This window comes from Bubalus bubalis, chromosome 19 (genome assembly GCF_019923935.1).
Source record: "Bubalus bubalis isolate 160015118507 breed Murrah chromosome 19, NDDB_SH_1, whole genome shotgun sequence".
NCBI classification, from domain to species: domain Eukaryota; kingdom Metazoa; phylum Chordata; class Mammalia; order Artiodactyla; family Bovidae; genus Bubalus; species Bubalus bubalis.
Window position 1 is genome coordinate 30,975,363 of NC_059175.1, and position 27,403 is coordinate 31,002,765.

General features: G+C 39.1%; 2 protein-coding genes across 6 annotated transcripts in view; one reads left to right on the forward strand and one right to left on the reverse strand.

Moving 5' to 3' along the window:
- Positions 1-625: 625 nt before the first annotated feature.
- NNT (nicotinamide nucleotide transhydrogenase) overlaps positions 626-27,403 on the reverse strand; it is a 93,397-nt gene continuing 66,619 nt past the window's right edge. For all 5 annotated transcript variants that reach the window (XM_006056202.4, XM_006056201.4, XM_025270541.3 and 2 more), the window contains 5 exons: positions 25,691-25,850; positions 23,174-23,255; positions 5,427-5,545; positions 3,845-3,960; positions 626-1,855 (listed from right to left, as the gene is read on the reverse strand). In XM_006056202.4, coding sequence (XP_006056264.1) covers positions 1,706-1,855; positions 3,845-3,960; positions 5,427-5,545; positions 23,174-23,255; positions 25,691-25,850 — 627 coding nt within the window. In that variant the 3' untranslated portion in view covers positions 626-1,705. The remainder of the gene's footprint in view (positions 1,856-3,844; positions 3,961-5,426; positions 5,546-23,173; positions 23,256-25,690; positions 25,851-27,403) is intronic.
- LOC102416659 (stathmin-like) lies at positions 26,023-26,743 on the forward strand. Its single transcript, XM_044932584.1, has one exon. The coding sequence runs from the start codon at positions 26,108-26,110 to the stop codon at positions 26,555-26,557; it is 450 nt and encodes a 149-aa protein (XP_044788519.1). The 5' UTR covers positions 26,023-26,107; the 3' UTR covers positions 26,558-26,743.

Genomic DNA, 27,403 nt, shown 5'->3' on the forward strand with positions numbered 1-27,403 from the left:
ACACACATGCAGATCTTAATCTCAGGCACAGCAAAATAGAAACTGATGATCAAACCAATACTGAGTTATAAATTCAATAAACATGAGCATTATAGTAAAAAATTTCACACCAGTTATTTCTTTTTATGATTTACAGATAGTGTTTACATGTTAATAACTGTCTCAAGAAACAATGCTGGGACTTCCCTAGTGGCTCAGTGGTAAAAATGCAGAAGACATGGGTTTGACCCCTGGTTCAGGAAGATCCCACATGCTGTGGAGTAACGAAGCCCGTGTGGTACAACTGTTGAGCCTGTGCTCTAGAGCCCAGGAGCCGCAACTACCGAGCCCACACGACATAGAAGCCTGCTGAAACCTGGGTGTCCTAGAGCCCATGGTCAACGCAGCAAGAGAAGCCACCACAGTGGGAAGGCCGCACACGGCGACTAGACAGCAGCCACCACTCTCCACAACGAGAGGAGAGCCCATGCCGCAACGAAGACCCAGCACAGCCAAAAACAAGTGAAAAGAAAGAAACTCAATGCCAAATTAACTATATAGAGAAATAGGCATTCCGAATATTCACCACACACTCAACCTATAGAGAACTTTTGGCACACTAGCAAAGACACAAAGAAAATTACACTTTTACTGCAAAAGGACAATCTTTACTGGTGCTAAAAAGGCAGAATCTGTTCTGCTGCTTAAACAAAGAGGTAGGTAGAAAAATGCCACCATTTCTCTCAAACGTTATCATTTACATAACACCTTAAAATACACAATGATTTAGGAAAAAAGTCATTCTTCCAAACAGGTAAGACAATTTAATCTCATCTATTTCATGATAGCAATTCCTTCCTCAGCTGTTAACAACAGGCAGATTTGATTTTAGCCTTTTGTCACCAGAGACAACTGCTACATTACTATGCAAACATGATGAACTCATTTTATTAGGCAAATAGTAGAATTTCATTCAAGTGCACTTAATACAGTACTACACATATAAACTGAAATTAAAAGAGATCTCCAATTGGAAATGGGGTTTAAAAAATACAGCTAATACTGATTTCAAGTTACATGTTTCATTGGTGTTCTAATGAAACATACAAAGCAAATGATTTGCTTCCAGCATCTCTGAAAGATTATCTAGTCCTTTAATGTATTAAAATAGAAGTGAGAAAATATACCCTTGAAATACAGACTTTAAAGTACAGTTTGAAAAACTGAAACCAATTTGATACGCTTAATTCAGATTATGGTTAAATGGTTAAGACGACAGCTCAAGAGTTGATAAAAGTTTCAAATTAGTCACATTTGGTGAAAAAAACATAAATTCAGGTGGCTGTAATGTTTACACTGTGTCAGATTTTTTCAAATCCATGTATAATGTAAGTCCCAAAAATCATAGACTTAATTTCTTAAAACATTGCTGACTATTGAGGAAAATCCAAATGGATTATACCTAAAATGAGACTGTTTTTTCTCCTTTTGTAAAATACTTATAGAATTCATAACAAAAAAATATGCACAGAAAGACATTTAGAATTATCAATCCTTTTTTAAAATCGATGGATCGCAGCTCTTGAAAATTTTCCCTTTATTGGCTTTGTTTCTTCAGAGTCTTCCTTTTCTTCCAAGAGTTTTGCTACAGATGTATATCAGCTGTATACGTTAATAATTTATTTGCCTGTTCCCGCAAGTGAAGAGGTGGTTTGATCTTTATATTTTACTTCTGGTAGGATTCTCTAACTTTCGCCTGCAGAGCATCACACGTCTTCTTGGCATCGCCTAGAAGCATGGCTGTGTTAGGTTTGTAGAAGATTGGATTGTCCACTGCAGCATAGCCAACACCTAGGGACCTCTTCATAACAATGACCTAAGAACCAAAGATTAGGTGAGAGAGTACATTTAACAGACCTGGCCAGGACATGTCAGACACAAACTTTGTCCTGCCCTAACTTTGAACAAAGCATGTACCACTACTGATTCTTTACTACAAAGACTTTTAAAATACACAAGGAGTATTTTTAAATGCATTTTTACTTTGTATTAACTTGAATTCTTCAAATATGCCCATACTCTTACTTCCACTAGAGAAAAGGTCCTGTTAAAAACAGTGTATCTCTTGAGTGATAAGTGATTTTTCCCCCCAGTGTTTTTGTCTATAAAGACAATGTATAACATTTTCCAAGAAAAATAATAATAATAATAATAACCATCTTTCTCTGAATGGGCTAAAGACAACAAATTTAGTGCATAAATTTCTACTACCAATCCTAAGATAAAAGTAGTTGAGTGGGAAAATGGTATGATTCTTAGCCCATTGATTTAAAATAAAGAATACTGGACAAGAAAGATGTAAGACAAGAGCCCAAAGAGTAATCCAGTGTGCCCCAGAACAGAGCTAATGACTAATAGAATGCTTCCACAAAGAAAAATGAAGAGGTAAGTCTTTCTCTAACACTGATGTGTTCTAGACATTTACAATTACACAGATTGTAGATGTTGCTATCCTGTTGAATATCAAGTTAATTCTTCAAAAAGCCTTTCTACGTTCTTCTAGGACACAGAGTCTATTCAAAAATGGAAGCAGAGCAAATGTATTCATGTCCCCTATACCATTAATACAGTAAGGTACTGTGCAAACTCTCAAATACTGATGATTGATGCAGTAATTGTTTAAATACATATGAACAAGTGCATGTCCCATGTACTCACCCACCACAGACACTATGTTTAAAAATCACATTTTTACAATAAAGAGAGACAAATTAAAGGGAAATATATATGTTATAATGATTCTTAAAATCCAGATATGAGTTGAGAGTGGTGAAAAGAGTTGCCCACAGTTGGGACAGAGCAAAATCATAAGGGCTAGATTTCCCTACAATCTAGCAGTTAGCCTTTTCAGAAGTAATGTGCTATGAGCAGGGCTTGCTTCCGTATGCCATGTTACTGTCTGGATTTCTAAATCACCTTTCTTCTGGACACTCCATAATGTACAAGTGAAGTGAAAGTCACTCAGTCGTGTCCGACTCTTTGTAACCCCATGGACTATACAGCCCATGGAATTCTCCAGGCCAGAATTCTGGAGTGGGTAGCCTTTCCCTTCTCCTGGGGATATTCCCAACCCAGGGATCAAACCCAGGTCTCTCACATTACAGGCAGATTCTTTACCAGCTAACTGACAAGGGAAGCCCAACACTTTCAAAAAAATTAAATGAAAAAATGTGCTCATCTTCATATGTGAAGGTGATGATATTAACTCACTGTCCCAGAGGGAAGCCATCTGCTTCACTGGACTCGGCCTGGAATTCAGCCAGCCTCATCCCCAAAGCTCACAGGTCCTTTTTCAGTTGTGGTTACAGATTGCATTAATCCACCCAGATAATCTCCTCTAGTTCTAATTGCGGAGAAGGCAATGGTACCCCACTCCAGTACTCTTGCCTGGAAAATCCCATGGATGGAGGAGCCTGGTGGGCTGCCATCTATGGGGTCGCACAGAGTCGGACACAACTGAGCGACTTCACTTTTACTTTTTGCTTTCATGCATTGGAGAAGGAAATGGCAACCCACTTCAGTGGGTTGGGGTCGCACAGAGTTGGATATGACTGAAGTGACTTAGCAGCAGCAGCAGCAGCAGCAGTTCTAATTGAGGATGCCTTCAGGGCATTCACTCAGTTTCTCTGGTGACCACAGAACAGACAGAAGCTGTATCTAGAGAGTTGGACCCTAAATCTCCTCTTAACTCCTGAGCCTCCTAAAAGGCATCATCATTTCTCATCAAATAACCAACGAAAAGTTCTGTGTACATATCTTAAGAGACCTTTAATTCTTAGAATGAAATGCAAGTCTGAAACTTTACCTGCTTTGATTTCCAGACTTCAAGGACTGGCATGCCTGCAATGATGGAGTTGGGGTCTTCTTGAGCCGCTGAATTAACAGTGTCATTAGCTCCAATTACAAGAACCAAATCAGTGTCTACAAAAGAAAATAAAAATATCACATTGGTCACGTGAGGCAAATGATGGTGATCTTACTTTTTAAAAACAATATAATAGTTGTTATAATAAGCTAATAGTTATAGGACGAACACTTGTGCCAGGCACTGTACAAAGAGCTTTATCAGAGAGGTTCAGTAACTTAGCCAGCATCACACAGCTTAAAAGCAATAGGTCCTGAATCTGAACCTGAGCACCCTGACTGCAGCTTGTATTATTATGCTTTCCCTCCCCTCCATGCATCTACCCAATCTGACTTTTGCTGTTGCTTTTGTTCAGTTGCTAAGTTGTGCCTGACTCTGCGACCCCACAGACTGTAGCCAGCCAGGCTCCTCTGTCCATGGGTTTTCCAGGCAAGAATACTGGAGCGAGATGCCACGTCCTTCTCCAGGGCATCTTCCTAACACGGGAATCGAACCTGCATCTCCTGCATTGCAGTTGGACTCTTTACCACTGAGCCACCAGGAAAGCCCAATCTGACTTTACAGCTATTATCTCAAAATGATCTTGCCAGTAACATTAAAGATATGCATTCCATTTTCAACTTTCAAAATGACCACTTAATATGCAATCTGACATCTAAAAGAACATGGTCTGAGAGTCTGTACTATATTAAAGCTGTGTCCATAACTCCTGGAACTGCCAAGTTTCACACATAATTTACCAACAGTGAAATCTAAAACGGGGACATAAAATTAAAATGGCCTAAATTCCCTCTTTAAGGACCGCAATTTAAATTACCTTAGAACTTTGCCAAAAATGCCATGTGAATCTAGACATACACACAATTTCATTATTTTTCTCTAATAAACAGTATTTTTTTAGGTTTACAGTGGATACTTGCCAGAGGGAACTGGTTTAATTTTAACAAACATGATTTTGGGTCAAATGTCATTAGCATTCAACATCTAGCCAGTGAAAGCCACCAAGTCCAGCCCCTTATTTGTGAAGTCCCAGTACTTCAAAGAAAACAGGAAAGTACTGACTGACCATGAATTGGTGCACCTGAAACCACTAAAATCTCAAGACACTGGCAAGAATCAGATACTAAGTCATCGATGGAAATGATTTTATAAATGAGAAGCCTGAAGTTGAGCACCAACTTCAAGGGCACGAGTAAACCAGAGTCAGGACCTGGATTCCAAAACCAGCTCTGTTCCTAAAGCCTCTGCAAGGCACTCCACTCCACCGCACTGTCCCCCAAGACTTCCACCCTCCTTCAGATCTCCTTGCAATGAGATGACTACTCATGGTGCTCCCAGATCCTGTCTCACTATTTTTCAGTATCATCTTTCGTTGACTTAATTTCAACTGCTTACTTAATAGGAGCAGGTTACTCTTCCTCTGGGAGCAGGTCTGCAGTAATCCCACAATTTATGTCCTCAGACTGGCATTGCTCTATTCATATTAAGAACACTTGAATTTCACCAGTACCCCATCACTTACCTGGGAAATCATGATTGATCTCGTCCATTTCCAACACAATATCATATGGCACCCCAGCCTCAGCCAGCAGCACATTAAGCTGACCAGGCATTCGGCCTGCAACTGGGTGAATTCCAAACCTAGACAGGAAACAAATGAACAGCTGGCCTTACTTAATGGGCCAAAATGTACCGGGACCCCAGGATCACCTCCAGACCTGCACACTCTGTTCTTGGCACCTCTGCTTCTCCTGGTACTATCTGATCTCTGCAAGAAGGAATAGAATCAGTCCAGATATACCATTAATCTACAAATAGTAAGGTTGGAGATTCAAGATCTCAGTATATACAAACTATAACTGCTCTCAAGAAAACAAGTGTGGCTTTAGAACCTGACTCTTCCATATATGTTTTAAGTCCAATGAACTCCCAACAACATTAATAAATAATACCACCTTACATTTAATAAGTATTATGTTCTCTCATGATACTTTCTGATATTTTTTTAATCTTTCTGAAGTCAGCCTGGAATTAAACATTTGCCATGAAAAACACTGTCATGCACATAAGTTAAAGGCCTACTTTCACAGAGAAAGTTATCCAACTATGTTATCCAAATTTTCTATGAGAATGAACAGCTTTACAGTGGAAAAAAATTAACTTCATTTAAGAGAAATTAACATTCATGTTTTTATATTGTGATACAATTTATAAATTTCTTATACATTATTTCATTCTATCCCTAAATCATCTTTAATAATCTCCATCAAAAATTAGAATTCAGAGCACCTGATTCAAATTTAGAACTTAAATAAACTGAGCTATAGAGCTACATTCCTATATCTAAAAAAGAGCGAAAGAGCAAGAATGCAAATAACAAGGGTTGCTTGCATATATTTTGGCATAATGGCTAATGCCGACTCTTCAAGATGTGCCATGCAACCTGACAACTTTTTTAGTAAACGGGTAACTGGAGATTCAAATTCAGGTCTCCTTCAAAAGTCTGTACTTTTCACTACTATACAACAGTCAGTATGGTCAGGCAATTTAAGAGGTATTTTTGTTATCAGCTCAAGATAACCAGCTATATGATGTTTGGTAAGTTACTAATCAGCTCTCTCAATGTTCCCATAGAGCACTAACCAGCTGTTATTATAAGCCCACCTCATGCCAAGGGTTATATAAAACCCTGCAGAAAAGGTTTGAGAAATACCTATTTATCTCTGCTTAAATGGGTGAAATAAGGAATTCTAAGAATCCAAATTACAGTATTCTCTGAGAAAAACTGAGAACACAGGAAGTTTCAAATAATAATATTTTTTTAATTTTTTAAATGTTTGCATGGACATAGGAGGCAAAAAAAATGTTTCCGTACAGAAAGTACCTACAATAGTGCAAAACATTTACCAGCACCTCCACATGCTGGGAAGTAGGTCCTGAAAACCTACTAGGGGTGGGAGGTAGAATGAACTGTGTAGAATGGACTATTAATAGTCTAAGACTCGAGAAAAAAGGTCAGCAGCCGGTAACTTTGGGAACAACCAAACTGTGTTGATGCCGCTTTGGGACTTTGGAACTTTGTATGGTGGCATGCACAACTCTTCAGCTGTAATTGTTTCTGTCACAGGAATGAACAGATTGGAAATTCTCTCCACTCCACTCCGGGCTTACTCCCTTGGGGGAAATGAGCCACTCTGGGTTCCCTGAGTGCCAGCTCTGCATCTGCTCTCAATCTACATGGAAGCCTCTCTCTGGGAGTAGAAGTGCAATCTTCGAGCTATACTTTGACCTTCTGTTTGTGGGACAATGTTTTATTATTTGTATGTATGTGTGATGGTACTTACTTTGACTGGCTGAACTATATTAAATTGACTTAAAGATAAGTGCTTATAAATTAAATCTAAATATATAGAAAAAATAATCCAAGACTTGTGTTTTTTTTAATGTTTACTGGAGTATAGTTGATTTACAATCTGTGTTAGCAAAGTGAATCAGTTATACATATATTCATCTTTTTCAGATTCTTTTCCCATATTGACCATCACAGAGTATTCAGTAGAATTCCCTATAGTATAAAGTAAGCCCTTATTAGTTATCTATTTTATATGATAATATTTTCTATACAGTAGTGTACATATTGAAGACTCTGTTAAAAGGCATTTATCATCTCTTTCCTCAGTGAGTTGTTTACTTTTATTTTAGTGAGAATAAAATGAAGGCAGTCAGTCTACTCCAGACTGTGGTCACCCAACCTCACCATCTCATAAAGCTTAAATTCTTTAACCACAAATTCTATCATTTTTGGAAATGTAAATGTTTAATACTTGAGTAAAATTTTTAAATGTTCTCTTAAAAACAAGATTGTTAAGACTGTTCTTCTTCTTTTTTTTTTTTGGCTAGACACTGCTATCCTAGTATCACTGTCTGTTTCAAATGAGAGTTTTTAATCACCCCGAAAACAAAAGAAATGAGGCAAAATACTGACAGTTCATGTTCACATTTTTCATGTAGTAATACAAATTATATTCGGCACTTCCAAAATATCACACAGACTCTGGGATTGAGATGTCTACTCTAAAATTTTAATGTTTTCACAACGGCAGTAGGACAAGACATTTGAAAAGAATTTCTCCAGGCACCATAGTATATGTTCATTAAATGGGAGTTATATTACAAACCCTCAAATCTGAAGATAAATGTCACTTTACTCTAACAATAATATTCTAAGCATTAATATAAAAAATGGGAGAAAATGTAGTATATTGAAATAACCAAAATATACTCCTAAGCCTTCTGATTACATGAATGTAGGAAAAGCAAAGACATATGAATGAAGTTTCAGAGGTGACTGATTTTGTAAACAAGCATCACAGTCTTCAATTCAGGACTTCTAAACCTTTCTTCAATGATGGGAAGGGATGCATAATCCCTTAGGTTCACAAGTAATAACAGAAGCAGAAAGAAAAAAAGATAATAACAGACTCAGAAAAGGTAAAGCTCACTTATATGGAATAAAGAATTTAAATTTCATAAAAGAGGAAAGATTCAATTTGTTTAATTCTCACAGAAACTGAGAAAGAAGGCAGAACACAAAGCAAAATAAACACACATACGAGAGGGACACGGATGTGTCATGCATGACATTAAGGTGCATAAAAATAAGAAGTAATTTGAACACCAAAATAAATAAGGTTAGTAATGGACTATAACCCTCTGGGGGAAAAGGCAATTTAGGAGTCAAGACTGATAACAGGGATCTCCCTGGTGGTCCAGTGGTCAAGACTCTGCACTTCCACTGCAGAGGGCACGGGGTCAATCGCTGGTTGGGAACCAAGATCCCACATGCCTCTCGGCATGGCTAAAAAAATCATAAAATAAAGCTATTAGAAACTTATTTTTTAAAAAAGACTGATAACAGATTAGGTCAATAATGAAAGAAAGAAACGGAAGGAGGGAATACTCTCCCCTATAATGGCTTAAAGCTCAACATTCAGAAAACTAAGATCATGGCATCTGGTCCCATTACTTCATGGCAAATAGATGGGGAAACAGTGGAAACAGTGGCAGACTTTATTTTTGGGGGCTCCAAAATCACTGCAGATGGTGACTGCAGCCATGAAATTAAAAGACACCTACTCCTTGGAAGGAAAGTTATGACCAACCTAGATAGCATATTCAAAAGCAGAGACATTACTTTGCCAACAAAGGTCCGTCTAGTCCAGGCTATGGTTTTTCCAGTGGTCATGTATGGATATGAGAGTTGGACTGTGAAGAAAGCTGAGCACCGAAGAATTGATGCTTTTGAACTGTAGTGGTAGAGAAGACTCTTGCAAGTCCCTTGGACTGCAAGGAGATCCAACCAGTCCATCCTAAAGGAGATCAGTCCTGGGTGTTCATTAGAAGGACTGATGTTGAAGCTGAAACGCCAATACTTTGGCCACCTCCTGCGAAGAGCTGACTCATTGGAAAAGACCCTGATGCTGGGAGAGATTGGGGGCAGAAGGAGAAGGGGACGACAGAGGATGAGATGGCTTGATGGCATCACTGACTCGATGGACATGAGTTTGAGTGAACTCCGGGAGTTGGTGATGGACAGGGAGGCCTGGTGTGCTGTGATTCATGGAGACGCAAAGAGTTGGACATGACTGAGCGACTGAACTGAACTGATAATGGTAGAATACCAACTGATAAATATAGTGAGTTATAAAACCAGCATTTTGCATCAAGACTGGTTCAGATAAAAAATCATCAGCACACACTCAATCTAAGGAGTAAAGCTTGAATGAGAAACAGGATTTTGCTAGGTCTTAAAGAGAGCTCAACAGAAAAAAAAATCAATAAAGACTTTCAGCATGTTCTCTGAGAGCTACTTCATTGAAATTGATCAGTAATAACTAGTTCTTAGACACAGAACACCTGGATACTCTGCTGAATGGGCATGTGGTTAAGTGTGCACAGTCCATATTTCTCTTTCTCCCCAGCTAACAGTTCCTTATAATAGCTAAAAAATATATATATTACCAAGATTATAAAACCAAATCTCAGCCAAGAAGAACTTAAATTGAAATTATAGCTTACTATGATTTTAATGCAGTTTGATATGCACAGATACTGACAGAATATTGTAACTTGATGTTCTTCTAAATATCATATAAAAGTGAAAGTCGCTCAGTCGTGTCCGACTCTTTATGACCCCACGGACTATATATAATCCATGGAATTCTCCAGGCTGGAATACTGGAGTGGGTAGCCATTTCCATCTCCAGGAAATCTTCCCAACCCAGGGATCGAACCCAGGTCTCCTGCATAGCAGATGGATTCTTTACCAAGAGCCACCAGGGAAGCCCAAGAATACTGGAGTGGGTAGCCTATCCCTTCCCTAGGGGATCTTCCTGACCCAGGAGTCAAACAGGGGTCTCCTGCATTGCAGGCGGATTCTTTACCAGCTGAGCTACCAGGGAAGCCCAAACAGCATGTGGAAGAACTAAAAGCACAAAGAATGTGCCCACCAAGGCAGATATTCTGTAATTAAATTTGGGGACCCTAACGTCATTATTTTTGAATAATGATAGAACAAAATAATTTCCAAAAGAACACATCCTAAACTCAAAAATTTTAGTTTGGAAAGGTCATTTCACTTCACAGAGTTCCTTAGTAATACAGCTGATATATCAAATTATATTGTTAATCAGCTGACTTTTATTCAAAGGCAATGCCAATTTGTATTTCAACTGTGGTGATTTCAAGTCAACATTCAAAATTAATGCAGGATTGTTTTCAAATATCAGTAAAAGGTACTCTATCTTCCACCACTGACTAGATCCCATAATATAACTAAATAACTAGATTTAGTTAGGGAGTTGCAGCTTAAAAGGATCACAGGGCACTTGGATAAGGTTCAAGAGAAACATAAAATACCTAACAACTTAGAAAATAACCCACACTAAGTGAAAAAGATCAACTGGCTAGAAAGAAAAGCAAAACTGATTTTCAAACAGACCAAATAAAACAGAAGTTGACCAAATATTCCCCATTTTCATTTAACAGAAAGAAAGAAAGTGGTCTTCAAATGCAAAAGAAAGAACTGGAATTAAATTTTTAAAAAAATACTTTCTGTCAAAAACTTAGGATGTGAAAGTCGCTCAGTAGTATCTGACGCTTTGTGACTCCATGGACTGTCCATGGAATTCTCTAGGCCAGAATACTGGAGTGGGTAGCCTTTCCCTTCTCCAGAGGATCTTCCCAACCCAGGGATCAAACCCAGGTCTCCTGCATTGCAGGTGGATTGTTTACCAGCTAAGCCACAAGAGAACAAACTCCCTAGTTAGGAGAAGTTTCAGGCCTCTTTTCTGTGGATCAGGAAGAGACGGTTTCATTCATCTGAGCTGATGTTCAAACCACCAATTTAGTACAAAATTGATTCAAAAGGATTTCACAAATAAATGCTAAGGATGGTTGGCCCGCAGTGGACACAGTCAAGGCAGTTATGGCAGCTGAGACAGCTCTTTATTTAATGGCGGGTGTTTGGTGGGGGAGGCGGGGGGCGGTGTCAAAACCACTAGGAAGAGAGAACAGCAGCTTTGGTAAAACTTAGGATTCCCAGAACAACTGCAAGACACTGCTCTACCTACATCCTATGCCACTGCTAAGTCACTTCAGTCGTGTCCAACTCTGTGCGACCCCATAGACGGCAGCCCACAAGGCTCCCCCGTTCCTGGGATTCTCCAGGCAAGAACACTGGAGTGGGTTGCCATTTCCTTCTCCAATGCATGAAAGTGAAAAGTGAAAGTGAAGTTGCTCAGTCATGTCGGACCCTCAGCGACCCCAGGGACTGCAGCCTTCCAGGCTCCTCCATCCATGGGATTTTCCAGGCAAGAGTACTGGAGTGGGGTGCCATTGCCTTCTCCGTCCTATGCCACTAACTGTAATGAATTTGTGCTCTTTTGAGATCCTCATGGCAAATTTTGGACACCAAAAATTTCTCCTAATCTCACAATCCTTCTGAGCATCAACAAGTGCTTCCTGTTGCACCCCAGTCTGTTCCTCTCCCAAAATCTGATTGGTGAGGCTTGTACTTAGTCATGTCCAACTCTTTGTGACCCCATGGACTGCAGCTCGCCAGGATCCTCTGTCCATGGAGATTCTCCAGGTAAGAATACTGGAGTGGGTAGCTGTGCCCTCCTCCAGGGAATCTTCCCAACTCAGGTCTCCTGCATTGCAGGTGGATTCTTTACCATCTGAGCCACCAGGGAAGCCTAAGAATACTGGAGTGGGTAGCCTATTCCTTCTCCAGGGGAACTTCCCAACTCAGGAATCAAACTGAGGTCTCCTGCATTGCAGGCAGATTCTTTACCAGCTGAGCTAGCAGGGAAGCCCAGGTAAGGCTCAAGAAAGACTCAGTCACTGTGCTATAGGACATATAAGGTCTGTATTAGTGTCCTATTAGTGATATAACAAATTACCACAAATTTAGTAGCTTAAAACAATATGCATCGATTACAGAGGCCTGACATCCAAAATCAGCACCCATGTGCTAAAACCAAGGTGTCAGCAGGACTGTATATCTCTTAGAACCTTGAGGAGAAAATTCACTCATCCCTTGCCTTTTTCCCAGCTTCTGGAGGCTGCCCCCTTTCCCTGGCTTGAGGCTGCATCACTGTCTTCTACTTCCACTGTCACATTCCCTCTTCTGACACTGACCCTCTTCCTCTCTTTCATAAGGACCCTAGTGATTACATGGACACAAACAAATAATTCAGAATCATCTCTCCATCTCAAAATCATCACTGAATCTACAAAGCTCCTTTTGCCATATAAGGTAATATATTCACAAGTGTGGGGTATTCAGAGGTGGGTTTCTTTGGGGGTCATTAATCAGCTTACCCAAACTCCCTTTCCAGTCCTAAAATTCCATGAACCAGGGATTCCATTTTAGCTGAATAAGTCAATATACACTTTGTGATTTACTTTTGTATTTTGTGATTTGCTTCTGCATCCCTCCCTGATTCCAGTGATTTTGTAAAATTTTACTGCCTTTGCTTATCTTTAATCCATCTGGCTATCATCTTCATGTTTTAACTGAGGTGTCTTGGACCAAATTAGAAGTTAAAGACCTCCAAATGTATTTGTTATTATTGTATTATTTGATTATCTGCAGACTGCATAAAGACAACGTTTCTGCTGAGCTAGTTGTGAGGGGTAAATAGCTAACCAGCATGTTATGCTGAATATCCCAAAGGACAGCTCACTTTATATCTGTTTGTCTAACAATTTATTATACTAAATTTTAAGACTCTAAAGTTGGAGAGAAACACACGAAGGCTATTACAAGAGAATGCCAATGTTTTGAGAGAAATGACAGAACACACTAAATTTGTAGGAATATATATGAGCACGTTGATGAGTCAATGTGAATTTATAATAATTCTGGCCTATGCAACTGGCTAATCTTCAAAGTATGGATTAAAGCTAATTATATCAGACATTGGTTGCCCATGACCAGCAATTTCCAGGAACTGATGGCTAAAGTTCATCAATGTTCCATCATCACATGAAGAATATCCAGAATTCAGAAATGCAAAGCCTAGCAGCCTTTTGGTTCTCCCCTTTAAACCGCAAAAATTATCTTGATTGTATACTTGCTTATTAACAAAACAGGATCAGTTGTCCCTGTCCACAACCTAACTTTACAGAAGAGGAATAACTACTAAAATGAGATCACAGGAAAATCGTCCAGGCTCCCAGAACTCACTCTTGACGCTCCTCCTCCTTACAAAGCACTGTATTATGGGAACTGGCTGATGACTGTGCTTTCCACACTGGCAGCAACTTGAGAACAGGGACTGTGTCCTATTTACCAGTTCCCAAAGTGCCTGGCACTCTAGTACAGCAACTCAAATAAAGAGAGGGAAGTAAGGACAGGAGGGATGTAGGGAGGGGAGGAAAGGGTTTTAAGGAACATAGCGTGCCCAATAAAGTGCACTGATTCAATAAAGTGCAAACTTGCTATATCTCCTTTGAAAAAAACATTTCAGAGAAGTAGTAAAGAGTAGCAGCTAAGAGCTCTAGGGTGCCACTGCCTGGGTTCAAAACATTCAGACAATTTACTTCTGTGTGCGTCCCTTTTCTCCTGTGTACTATAGGAGTGAAGATAAAGCCTTTTCAGAGGATTACTGTGACATTTAAGGGAGATAATTCATGTAAAGAGCATTTTATACAAAGTACTTTAGACCAATGCCTGGCGCACATAAGTCCTTAATGAATGTAACCTGCAATTATAATACCACATTGAAACATATTTTTGTGATATAAATACTCATCTGTATTGTTCAAATAAATGCACATTTTTAATGATAATTTACATAAAAAGAAAGGGATATTTTCACATTAAAACAAATGCTGATTTGCCAGCATTTTTTAAACTGGTTTTCTAATTTTTACCTTGAAATCCCAATAAATATCAATATGGTCCAATAAAAGCCAGAAATTCTTTGTACTTGCAATTACATGCAAAAGCTTGAGAAATTATATAATCAATATAGACTGAGATCAATAATTGTGACCACTGAACTCGTTGATCACTTGGTCTTAGCTAATATTCAAATTATTATAATAGTGTCAAATTTCAAAAGGCCACATTTAACTCTTCTATAGATACTATTAAGGCAAAAAAGTACTGTTTCCTTAACTGAAAGATACAACAAATGTCATTGACAAGTCAAGGTAATCTTCTCAATTATCTTGAAGATAATTTAAGAAAAAGTTAAACACTTTTTGCTATTTTCCTCTCTCAAGCATAAAAACAATAAAGTCTTTTGTGTAACATTATATAATAAAAACTAAGGCCTCTATCACCAGTTAAAAACAGACCCAGGCACAGTTCCAAAAAGGTGGAATAATACACTCAAATCAAACAACTGAACTTCAGAGCCTTTTAATCAACCAAGAAAGAATAAAAACAAATAAAAGTGCATATAGAAGCTATTCATAAATTCCATGTAAAATGGGTAAATTTAGTAAAAGAGAAATTTTTAAAAACTATGAATTTTAAGCCTCTTTTATAATTGTTGCTATTGTTCAGTCATCAGGCTTTCCTGTCCTTCACTATTTCCCAGAGTTTGCTCAAATTCTTGTCCATTGAGTCGGTGATGGTATCTAACCACTTCATCCTTTGCAGGCCCCTTCTCCTTTCACCTTTAATCTTTCCCAGCATCAGAGTCTTTTCCAAAGAGTGAGCTCTCTGCATCAGGTGGCAAAAGTAACACACGATGATATAAGTCCCATTCTTAGAGTTTTTCTGCAACTTCAAATTAGATTTCAGACATCACATGTGCCAAAGGGAACAACATGAGTTCCCATGATCAAGGGCCATGGGGACAATACATCCTGATCACAGAGTATCACAACAGTTATTGACTTTTACAGAGTATAAACCATTTACTACATGGATCCTACCACAACATTCAAATAAACTACATTTCCCTGCTTGCATTACGGAAACATCCAGATTTAGTTTAGCAATAAAACATGATGAAGAGCCAAGTATCCCAACTCAGTACTAAGACAAAGAAACTACAGAGACAACTGGGCCCCGTTCTGAAGTATTTAGTGTGTTTTCTCCACTTTGCAGCCTCTTATTACAAATACTGAAAAGGATCTCCAGATTTTAAAAAAATCTTTTTACAACCTTCAACTATTTGGTTATATGTTTTGTCAGACACTATGAAATTAAAAGACGCTTACTCCTTGGAAGGAAAGTTATGTCCAACCTAGATAGCATATTGAAAAGCAGAGATATTACCTTGCCAACAAAGGTCTGTCTAGTGAAGGCTATGGTTTTTCCAGTGGTCATGTATGGATGTGAGAGTTGGACTGTGAAGAAAGCTGAGCACCGAAGAATTGATGCTTTTGAACTGTGGTGCTGGAGAACACTCTTGAGAGTCCCTTGGACTGCAAGGAGATCCAACCAGTCCATCCTAAAGGAGATCAGTCCTGGGTGTTCATTGGAAGGACTGATGCTGAAGCTGAAACTCCAGTACTTTGGCCACCTCATGCGAAGAGTTGACTCATTGGAAAAGATCTTGATGCTGGGAGGGATTGGGGGCAGGAGGAGAAGGGGACGCCAGAGGATGAGATGGCTGGATGGCATCACCATCTCGATGGACATGAGTTTGCATAAACTCCTGGAGCTGGTGATGGACAGGGAAGCCTGGCGTGCTGCGAATCACGGGGTTGCAAAGAGTCAGACACGACTGAGCAACTGAACTGAACTGACTGATGCAAAATTTATTCTCATACCCAAGATATTCAAAGGGTTAATATCCTTTCTTTTACTGTTTCATATTTTAAAATTGAACTTTACACAGAACAATGTATGCTGATAGCATTTTGAAATTCTGCCTTCCCAATAACATCATTGCACAATTTTCCTAAATATATCATTCTCAGCTCCTAGGTGGCTGACAAATTAACTCAGGAAAAGATATATAACAAAGGGAAAATAAAAAGCCTACTTATTCTTCCTGTTTTTAACCATAAATATCTATAAATCAATAAAACTTTAAGAGTTAAAATAGACTTTAAAGTCTCTCTAATACAATGCTTCCTAAGGCAGGACGCTTTTATTTAGACTAACAACAATTACATGTACACTGTGTTCTGTCACAAAACAGACTGGGAATTCCACTACAGATGTAACAGAATCCCTGCCAGGAGGTACGCCCAAAGAACCTTTGTATTTTATGTTTGCATGTAGCAATGCTCCATTCTGAGGAAGGTTCATGGAGGTAATAAAAAGATTTGCTATTATTTTCAATATTTTTAATTAAATGTTTATTTATTTTAATTAAATATTTTAATTAATTTTAACCTTTGAAAAATATGACAGGATCTGGAAAGACAGGGTTCTTTGGTTTATCACATTCTGACCAGAACTTCTGATTGACAGCTACAGGTCACCTATTAAAAGCACAAGGAAAACTTATTTTTTTAAAAGAAATAATTTTAGTAAATGCATTTTGAAGTAAAATCTTATAAAATACGAAGCAGACTAAATGTCACACACAGTATCCTTCCTGGTGAAAAGGCTGGGACCAGCTGTGTGGGGTTAGTACCTCCCTCAGAAGAGAAGCATGGAAACAAAGTGGAAACAAATCTGCCCGGCAATGCAGCTGTCATCCACAAAAACTGATTAATGAGAAGGGCTGTGGAGTCAATGTTTTGGCAAGTCTTCTTAGGCAAAAGGATAGAAACCCAACTTTTTGAAACTGTGAGTCCTTTTCAGAAGTAATGGTTCAGATAAACCCACTCACAATTCTCAATGAAAAAGAAAATTCTAATTTCCTCGAACTTTCCAACTGCCAGAATTGGAGAACACTAAGTACTTTTCTCTTTTCTTTGAAGGTGAATAAAGGCTGAACTACCCACTCCAGCGTTCTTGCCTGGAGAATCCCAGGGATGGGGGAGCCTGGTAGGCTGCCGTCTATGGGGTCACACAGAGTCGGACACGACTCAAGTGACTTAGCATAGCATAGCAAAGGCTGAACTCTGATCTGAATCTGGTATTCATCCACGGCCTCCCCTTCTTCAGGAAAAAATAATGAATGTTAAAGGGCTTACAAGAGTGTCCCAGGGGCAGTTTTTCTATTACAGAACAACAGAACCTGTTCCACGAGTATGAGTGAAGAAACGTTTGACAGGACGCTATGGCCACATGTACCATGTGTTTAGGTGGCCCATGACACTGGGGCCACCCAAAAAAAACAAGAAGCCATCTAATCAGGATCAGGTCAGATGACTGGTGCAAATGTCAGTGCAGAAAACTGTCCCAACACTTCCTTTTCCACGCCAATGAGATTATTATAAATTGTGCCCAAATCTGCCTTTTCCTTCACTGAACCAATTCCAGTGCAGTCAAGAACAGCAGCTGTATGACTACTGACATGGTTTTTATTTCAAAATAACTACTAAGACTATGAAGAATGATATTGGGGGGAAAACTGAAATTCTATTTGCAGATAAAGTTCTAGAATATATATGCTTGCACATTGGTGAAATAGTGAAAATTATACATAATTTCTTATTTCTGACTGAATAATTTTAATGATGCTGAGTGACTCTTGAAACATAATGGCTAGTAAATAGCATGAAATGGAAATTATTAAAAGGATACTGAAGAATTTGAACATGAAATGACAAGAGGGTTTCTATTTACTTCTCCTCTGCCATGTTTACATGAACCTCATTGACAAAAATCAGCTCAAATCTCTATAATAATTAATAGTAGACCTAGAAGCCAAACATCACTCTGATGGTCAGAGGCACTGGTTTCCATCAATAGCAAGAGTTTCTCCCCTTGACCACTGGAATGCCTGTGATCATCATTTCCAAGGAATGAGTCCTAGAAGAGCATGGCTGGGAGAGGCTTTATAAAGCACCTAAATCACAGCCTTTAACAGAGTCTTCTGTTCTTTCCATTATATCAATACGCTGTGGACATCACGCAGTCAGAGGCAATCTAATCAACAGTCAAGAGTCTGGAAGGATGATGGCCCTTTTCTAGGAGCACAACAGACACCTTTGATCTGAGAGATTCCTAGAAATTTTATACAACAGGTTGACCAGAGATATAAGTGAATGCACACTGGTTTTCCTCTCTTCTACCAAAAGTTTCACTCATTTGACTAATTACACAAATAATTCCCATCACCCATCCTCCTGTCACCATGTTTTATAAGAAGGCAGGCTCAGTGCACAGAAACACAGCATATTCTTTCAGAACACCAGAAGCACTGGCTAATTTATCACCAAAGAGTGCCAGTGGAAACTCTGAAATAATGATCAACGCTCCTGCTGTTCTTCATCATTTCAACCAGTGACTGAACTGAAAACATAATAGGGTTGTAAGTGTCAATTCAGAATATCTTAACACCTTTTAACTAAGTTCTCCTTAAATGTCAACTCCACATGGGTCAGGAATTTTGATCTTTGTATTCGCTGGTGTATTCTCAGAACCTACAACAGCGCCTGGCACCAAGTACTGTGTAATTATTCACACACTGAAATGGTCACTGACATGAATAGTCACGGCTAATAAGAAAGTAATGCAAAGCTGGCAAGAAACTCATAAAAAATATCTATTTCCTTCCTCAACTGCTACACTGGATCTTTTTATCTGGCCTAACCTCTGTTCTCTTCAGAAGCACATATCTTTATTACTTAACAAATCTGCATGTCTTAGATTTTCCTGCACCCCAAAATATAACAAATCCAAGATAGCTGAACTCTGTTTATTTAGACTGCATTTAATCCATGAAAAACGGGAAAATCCAGTTAGAGCAACAAAATATTTCATCTTCAAGTATCTTCAGAGAATAGATTTCCTAGCAAAAATAACATACATTTAAACTTACAGTCATGTCACATAAGACTGTAAAACACTGTTAAACTGCAAATACCATTGGCAGCTAGATATGTTTAGACAGAAGATGAAAAAAATAATTAAATATTTATTTTTTAAAACCTGCAATAAAGTTTCATGTTATGAGTAGAATAAAAGGTTTAAAATATTCCCTTGACAGCTATCTACTCTTGTCCTTTGCCTTCCTACCCTCCTCCTACTCCACTCTTCTTAGCATATTGGTACATTAAATGGAATTCATTCACTCGTTCATTTGTTGATCAATTTGTTCTCTATGTATAAACTTTTGAGAGTGGGAAATGAGCTTCTGCATTCTTGTATTCTCAGCACCTAGAAATAAATTTCTATCAGCAAATTATTAATAGAAAGACAGAGTTGAACATTAATAGGAAAGCCATATATAACATCAGTTAGCCAATCAAAGTTGACAAATTTTAAAGCAATAATGCTTTATACAAAGAAAATCAAGCAGTGATTAATTAATTGCAAAAAGAAAAAAAAATATGTCTTTCTAAGGATTATTTGTTGGAAACACTACCTCAACTTTATAATGAAAAGCTTGTATTGATCCAAAGATTGGAAAACGAAGAGAAAAAAATGTCTGTGCTCTTGTATCGTAAGATTTTTATAATAAAATGCTTTCAGAGATCAAGCATAAGTTAGGTATTCTGGGTGTCCAGGAAGCAACAATATCCTGGCCAGTAAAGATGGCTAAGTCAGTGAACTTCCAGGACATTCTGAAATGAGCTCTTTTCATGAAATGTCATGTGCTTCATTATATAACCTCAGGTCTCTGTGAGCATGTTATGACTATGGCCAAAGTAAAGGAAAACAGGAATGTCTCTAAATCAATCATGGGCCATGAAGCCAGACAGACTGTATGACAGATGCAATTTTTCTTGGCACCACTTGGGCATAACTAATTGATGACAATCGTATGTCCACACGGGCACGTTTCCACGGGGAATGTGTGAGAATATGTCCCCACATCTGGATGTGAGGCATGCCGGGGTCCTGAGGCACAAAGATCTACTAACAGCAGAGGCCCAGCAGCTGTGCTCAATGAACACCGTGGGAGCTCCAGAGTGATGAAAGGACCAAATTACCGCCAACTGTAAATACAGATTTATTTCATTAAAATACGAGGTAACCGCTGCAGCCATCTCTTGTTCAAACAGACATGTGCCTCTTAAGAAAAAGCCAACACCTAACTTCGTAAAGAAAATCTGCATTTCTGCTACAGAAAGATGATGATGCACATAAAGCAGAATCAACAAAGTTGCTATGATTCCCTTTAAAATTAAAAAAAAATAAAAAAAAACTCCCGTGGAAGCCAGAAAGGAAAAATATGATAATCTACTGTCATGTTAGCAAGAATAGCTCTCTTTCATTTAATACAAGTATGAGACTTACATAACTTACTACAAAGCCCATGCTGAAAATTCATTATAGTAAAAAAAGAAAAAATTTGAACATATTAATATATAATCCCATCTTTAATATGAAACAGAGCAATCAATATAAGTGGCGAACTCTTCCTAACTCACAAGTAGAAATTAGGCTGACAAATAATATCATTCACATAATAAATTATTAGCATTTACTATTAACAAATTATTATAAAAATTGATGATTATACAAAACGATTAAAAGCGCTCATGAAAAGCCTGATGTCCTGGTCACAAAATTACTTCTTCTTGCGGGGCGCTGTGCCATGGGAGGCTGTGCCATGTGGCTTGCAGGATTAGCTCCCGAACCAAGGATCAAATTCGGGTCCCCTGTAGTGGAAGTGCAGATTCCTAACCACTGGACTGCCAGGCAAGTCCCAAAATTATTTCAATTAAAAAAAAAATTATGACTGAGAAACTATTCATACATGTTTAATTAAATACCTGCCAGAAATCTTAAGTCAAATAGTTACTTTTTCAATGCAGTGTGACAGAAATCCTCCTATTAAAATAGCACTTTATATTATGTCTTCATGGATAAAATTCAAATTTTAAATGAGGTCAGAAGCTAAAATTTCCTTTGTCTTATCCCTTTTCTTTATCCCTGGTTTTTTTTCCCATCTCTCTTAATTCCTTCCCTTTCACATCCTGCCTTCTGTCAAGCTTCCCATCCTTGCATCCACAACCTGGGCTGACCAGTGGGTAACAAGAGAGGTTATGTCGAATTAATCATTCCTTTCCCTAAGAATAACTAAGACATTAAAGCCATCTTTCTGTTTTATTATGATTGCCACTCATCTCCTAAACATGTGGTGACAGAAGGCATCGCTAATACATTTTACATTTTTACATGTGGATCAAATAAAGAGAAAAAATTTCTTTTTAGGAAAATCATAAAAGATTCTGTAACACATCCTTTCCACTTGTAGGTCTGCAAACACTTTAAGTGGCAAAGACTACTAAAAGGGAAGCCCCATTTAATACCCTCTATGAAAAGAAGAATAAGCTACCAAAATGAGACCTCTCATGTGAAAATTAGAAAACAAAGACGATGCCTTTTCTCATCTTCTATCAATTCATCTTAGACTTTACTAAACATGGAAGCCATCTACATGACAGAAATGCTGGACCTATCATAAAATAGTATTTTAATTCTGTGTATTCAAAAAGCACAGGCTCACTATAGATCCCAGGAAGGTGGAGAGTGAGGAAAAGATTGAGAGAAGGAAAAAAGGGTGGGAAGAAAGAAAGAAAATGCAGCTGACGTTAAAACTTTTTAGATAACCCTTTGATTTAATCACCTAAGACTGTTCTACTGCTGTTCATAGCGGCAACATTCGAGCTAAAGAGTCGGACTCTGCATCTAGTCTGCACAGATAGTCTGATTAATTCTAGGCCCTCTGTTTGGCTCATTTTCTTATCATCTTCCTCCAGGCAAAAGTGTAAGATTGATATCTCAAAGGAATTTTATTAACAGACATAAATAATTTTGTCAATATGCAATGACATCTTGGTAAATGAACCAATCTTATTTAACAATAGAGTTATCCTGTTGCTCTGACTTCCATGTCAGTGAAACTGCTAGTGAACCAGTCTCCCCACACAACACGCAGCAGCTATGCTCCCATGGACAACTCCAGCCGGCCCCTTCGCTGCCTCCAGACAGCAGAGTTCCAGAAGGCCGACCCAAAGGTACACAGGACAGACATGAAGTACTGCAAGGGCTCACCACCCTGACCCCATTTTCACATACCACAAACCCTTTATCCAAGGTCAGGGGGAATAATCTAGAAATGCAGAGTCCTTGACTTCACATTCTGCTTAATAACCATCCACCCAAGAGCAGAATCCAGGGCCCAAGTAGCACATAGCAGCAACAGGAGCTGTTCTAATTCACCGTCCAAAAAGTGTATGGCTTTATTATCTATCTTATACACAGAAAAAGAAAGTTTTCTGCAGTCTTTTCTAGCCCGAGTGTGAGAGCTAAATCCATCAGCCAGTCACGGGTTTACCACTCGGGCTCACACCTTTCGGAGACCCCGTTTGAGATGTTCTCCTTCTGTGTGAACAACAGAAACCCAAAAGACACAGCTTTATGGGACTCAGATGCCTTGATGACCTCCTTCCCCAAGTCAAACCACAGAGAAACCAGGATCCATTTTTCCCTATTGATAAGTATCCTGGAATGTAGTACCATAAGAATTTCCTTTTCTAAAACGAGACTATATTGAAGTTGGATGCTATTAGAGACAGTGAAAACTAGGAAGTAAGACTAAGGCTAGAACAGGGTCTTTTACAACTTCTCTACCTAGTACCACAGGTAAAACCCCACTTGAAGAAACAGGCACCTAAAAGAAGCCATCGCTCTTCCTTTCCTTTCACACACGCACGGCAAGCACTTACCTGACTTTTTTGCCTTGTTCAGAGAGCATCTTCACCAAATCAGCAATGGGGTACTGAGCTTTGGCTGCACAGAGCCCGTAGCCTACAGGAGCATTGAGAATACAGAAGAATGTGGTTTTATTTCAAATTGTATGAACTACAACTTCTCTCTTGATTGAAACATATTTTTATGCCAAAAAGAGCAATCAGCTAACAGGACTAGAAGTGAAAACAAAAAACTGACAAATATGGACTTTAAAAAATATTGGCCTAAATTTCAAATTCAAAATCTCATGGTCCCTCCTCAGTCCCCTACGGTGTCCAACAGTGCTGGGCACGCCCTCCCACATCACACACACACGCATTATGTATACGCTCTCGCCCGCTCTCACATAAATGTTTTCAAACTGTCACCCTACTGGGCTTGAGATCACTGCCGTCCCTTAGTAACCCTCCTAACTTTGCCACTATTCTTCCTCGATTTCCTTGAACAGATCTTTTCCTTCTGTACTCCTGCTCTTAAATCCTGAGTCTCCCCAGGGCTTTAACTTTGCGCCTCACTCTCTCCCTGGAAAACCTCAGCCCATCCCACAGCTTCAATCACCTCCTGAAAGTTAAAAAGTATTAGTCAGTCAGTCACGTCCAACTGTTTGCAACTCCATGGACTGTAGCCCGCCAGGTTCCTCTGACCATGCAATTCTCCAGCCAAGAATACTGGAGCAGGTAGCCATGCCCTTTAGGGGATCTTCTCGACCCAGGGATCAAACCCAGGTCTCCTGCATTGCAGGCAGATTCTTTACTGTCTGAGATACCAGGGAAGCCCGAACAACTGCCTGACAGCTCCCAATCTGCCTCCACGCTCCAGCCAACACTGAGCTCCAGTTCAGCCTGTCCACTGTCCCAGCTACACTGCAAACTTAAAGTTTCCAAATAAGAACTTAAGATTTTTCCCCCTCTTCCAAAAAAAAAAAAAAAAGTGCTCCATAGTTCTGATGTTCTTTCAAGTATGACCAAAAACATCAATCATTTCCCTTTTCCTTCAACCCCTGTGTTCTGTCCCTCCACCCTTTCCAGTGAATCTCATATCTATCCCCACTTTCCTACCCTCCTTTTTTCAAAGACCAATCTCTGCTCAAGGTATTCCCCCTACCTCCCCCACCCCAATACCATCCACCCCCTGGGGTCCAACACAAATCCTGACTTCCCAACAATCCTTAGGTTCCCCGTGATAGAAACGTGCCTACACTGTCCAATGCAGCTCTTATCATAACCCATCTTGCATTATTTACTGATCTGACTTCTCCACTAGATGGAAAATACCTAAAAGGAAGACAGTATGTCCTTTACTCTCCACTTTCACACCCCAGGACAGTGCTTCTCAACAGGTAACACCAATGCACTCTGGCTGGGACAACCCATGCTGCAGGAAGGTCCGAGGCTTATAGCATATTTGGTTTACCTGCTCACACACACGCTAGCTGACAGTAGCAGCTCCATCTTTGAGAAGCCAAATCCCCAAATCCATGTGTTTCAAATACTGAGAGAAAAATAGTGCTGCCCCCACTTGAGAAGACTGTCACCTGAAGTTTCAATTCTGCTAATGTTTGTTGTTTACAGCATCTGCCTCCAGTGCCAGAGACCCGGGTTTGATCCCTGAGTCGGGAAGATATCCTTCCTGGAGAAGGAAATGGTAACCCACTCCAGTATTCTTGCCTGGAGAATCCCACAGATGGAGAAGCCTGGTAGGCTACAGTCCACGGGATCGCAAAGAGTAGGACCCGACTGAGCAACTTCACCTTCTTTCACTTTCACATAGTCAACCAAAAAACTACCCACATGACAAAATCAATTGATTTCTTTACAGAAAACTTCTATGATAGCATGACAGAGTTAAAATTCTAATCTGAAATCAATGTATTTATTGCCTGTAATAAATGCAATGGCATTCTTTGATAAGTAAAGATGTACTGGGCTAAGCCTCAGGAAATTGAAGCTTGGGGAGATGAAGTGACTTGGGCCACATGTCAATTATTAGAGGCAAAATGAAAAACAGAAGTAAGGTGTTTTGACTTCTAGACCAAGTCCTTTCTACTGGACTTGTTACCTCATCTTGTTGGAAATCACATGATTTTCAATGATTTTTTTAAATATTTACTTTTAGAAAGAAAGATATTAACATTTACCAACCTTTACTGAGTGAGTTGAACACTTTCATATACTATCTAATCCTGACATAGGCCCAACATTTATCAATGAGAAAAAAAATAACCAAGACTCAACGATGATTTAAACATTTTGTACTGAATCACAGAAAAACACAGGTAGAATCTACTACCTCAATTTATAAAATCTCCATATGATTCCCAAACTATTAACCTAAGCCAAGAATTCCAGAACTATTCACTTAGTAATCACAGGGTTGCTTCTAAATTTCCATTATATTTTCAAAAATGAGTAAGTTCCAATTTGATTTTTCCTATTACAAGAAATTACTTTAAGTGATTACAGGTTGTTTGCTTTTGGGTTTTGGTTTTTTACCTGGAGTAATAATAATGCTATTAGCTTCTCGAATCATGTCAATTGCATTGTCAAGGTTGATTTCTGTATGCGTGCCAGAAATTTCCATGGGTTTTCCACCAGCTGTTGAAGTGGTACCATAGCCTCCAAGAATCACATTAGCCAGGGAGCGATTCATTGCCTGGAGAGCAAAATTATCAGCTGTGAAAATTTAATCCACATAAATTTTCTGTGAATACGAGAGTCAGAGTCAATTAAAGACATTTACTTGATCACCTAAAACATTTGAACCAAATAAATTTGATCGAGTGTCTGAAAATTATTTCAAAAATTTAAATCATAAAAAAAGAGTGTGGCCAGGCGGCTCGGACGGAGCAGGGTTTTCCTTGCCAGTGAATCGTGTAGAGTACACTGCCAGTCTCTTGTCTTCTCTTCACCATGGCTTCTTCTGATATCCAGGTGAAGGAACTGGAGAAGCGTGCCTCAGGCCAGGCTTTTGAGCTGATTCTCAGCCCTCGATCAAAAGAATCTGTCCCAGAATTTCCCCTTTCCCCTCCTAAGAAGAAGGATCTTTCCCTGGAGGAAATTCAGAAGAAATTAGAAGCTGCAGAAGAAAGACGCAAGTCCCATGAAGCTGAGGTCTTGAAGCAGCTTGCTGAGAAACGGGAGCACGAGAAAGAAGTGCTTCAGAAGGCGATAGAGGAGAACAACAACTTCAGTAAGATGGCGGAAGAGAAGCTGACCCACAAGATGGAGGCCAAAAAAGAGAACCGAGAGGCGCAGATGGCCGCCAAGCTGGAGCACTTGCGGGAGAAGGACAAGCACATTGAAGAAGTGCGGAAGAACAAAGAATCCAAAGATCCTGCTGATGAGACTGAAGCCGACTAATCTGCTCTGAGAACTGACTTTCTCCCCCTCCCCTTCCTAAATATCCAAAGACTGTACTGGCCAGTGTCATTTTACTTTTGCCCTCCTGACAAATATTCTAGAAGCTGATGTAGGACTGTATAGGTAGATCCAGACGGTATGATGTTGTTTTAGGGGCTGAAGGGGAGAAACAAAAAGTGTTTTACTCTTTTTCTAAAGTGTCGAAGTCTTTCTAATGTAGCTAGTTTTCTTGTTGCATCTTTTCTACTTCAGTACACCTGGTGTGCTGGGTTAATGGCTAGTCCTGTATTGGCTCCGTGAAAACATGTCTGTGAAAAGAGTATGTAGTGGCTTCTTTCAAATTGTTAGATGCTGAATATCTGTTCACTTTTAAATCCCAATTCTGTCCCGATCTTACAGACGCTACTGTACTTGAATGGTTAATAAAACTGCACAGTGCTGTTGGAAAAAAAAAAAAAAAGACATCTGGGAAATCACATCATTGTTTTCTACAAAATCAACTTCACACTGATATATTTTCCATCAAAATAAATTTTAGAAAGGCATTTAATGGAAAATTACCAGTGACTTTAACACATATATTTAAAAAGTGCTAGTTGCTCAGTCATGTCCAACTCTTAGCAACGACATGAACTGTAGCCCATCAGGCTCCTCTGCCCAGGGAATTCTCCAGGCAAGAATACTGGAGTGGGTAGCCATTCCCTTCTCCATGGCATCTTCCTGACGCAGGTATCAAACCTGGGTCTCCGTCATTGTAGGCAGATTCTTTACCATCTGAGCCACCAGAGAAGGCCTAAAAACTCTGATGTAGTCATTCTTATCTGTCTACTGACTAAGCAAGTTCCA

Excerpts from the sequence above, each read along its gene's own strand:
- LOC102416659 (XM_044932584.1), top strand. The coding sequence starts at position 26,108 with ATGGCTTCTTCTGATATCCAGGTGAAGGAACTGGAGAAGCGTGCCTCA.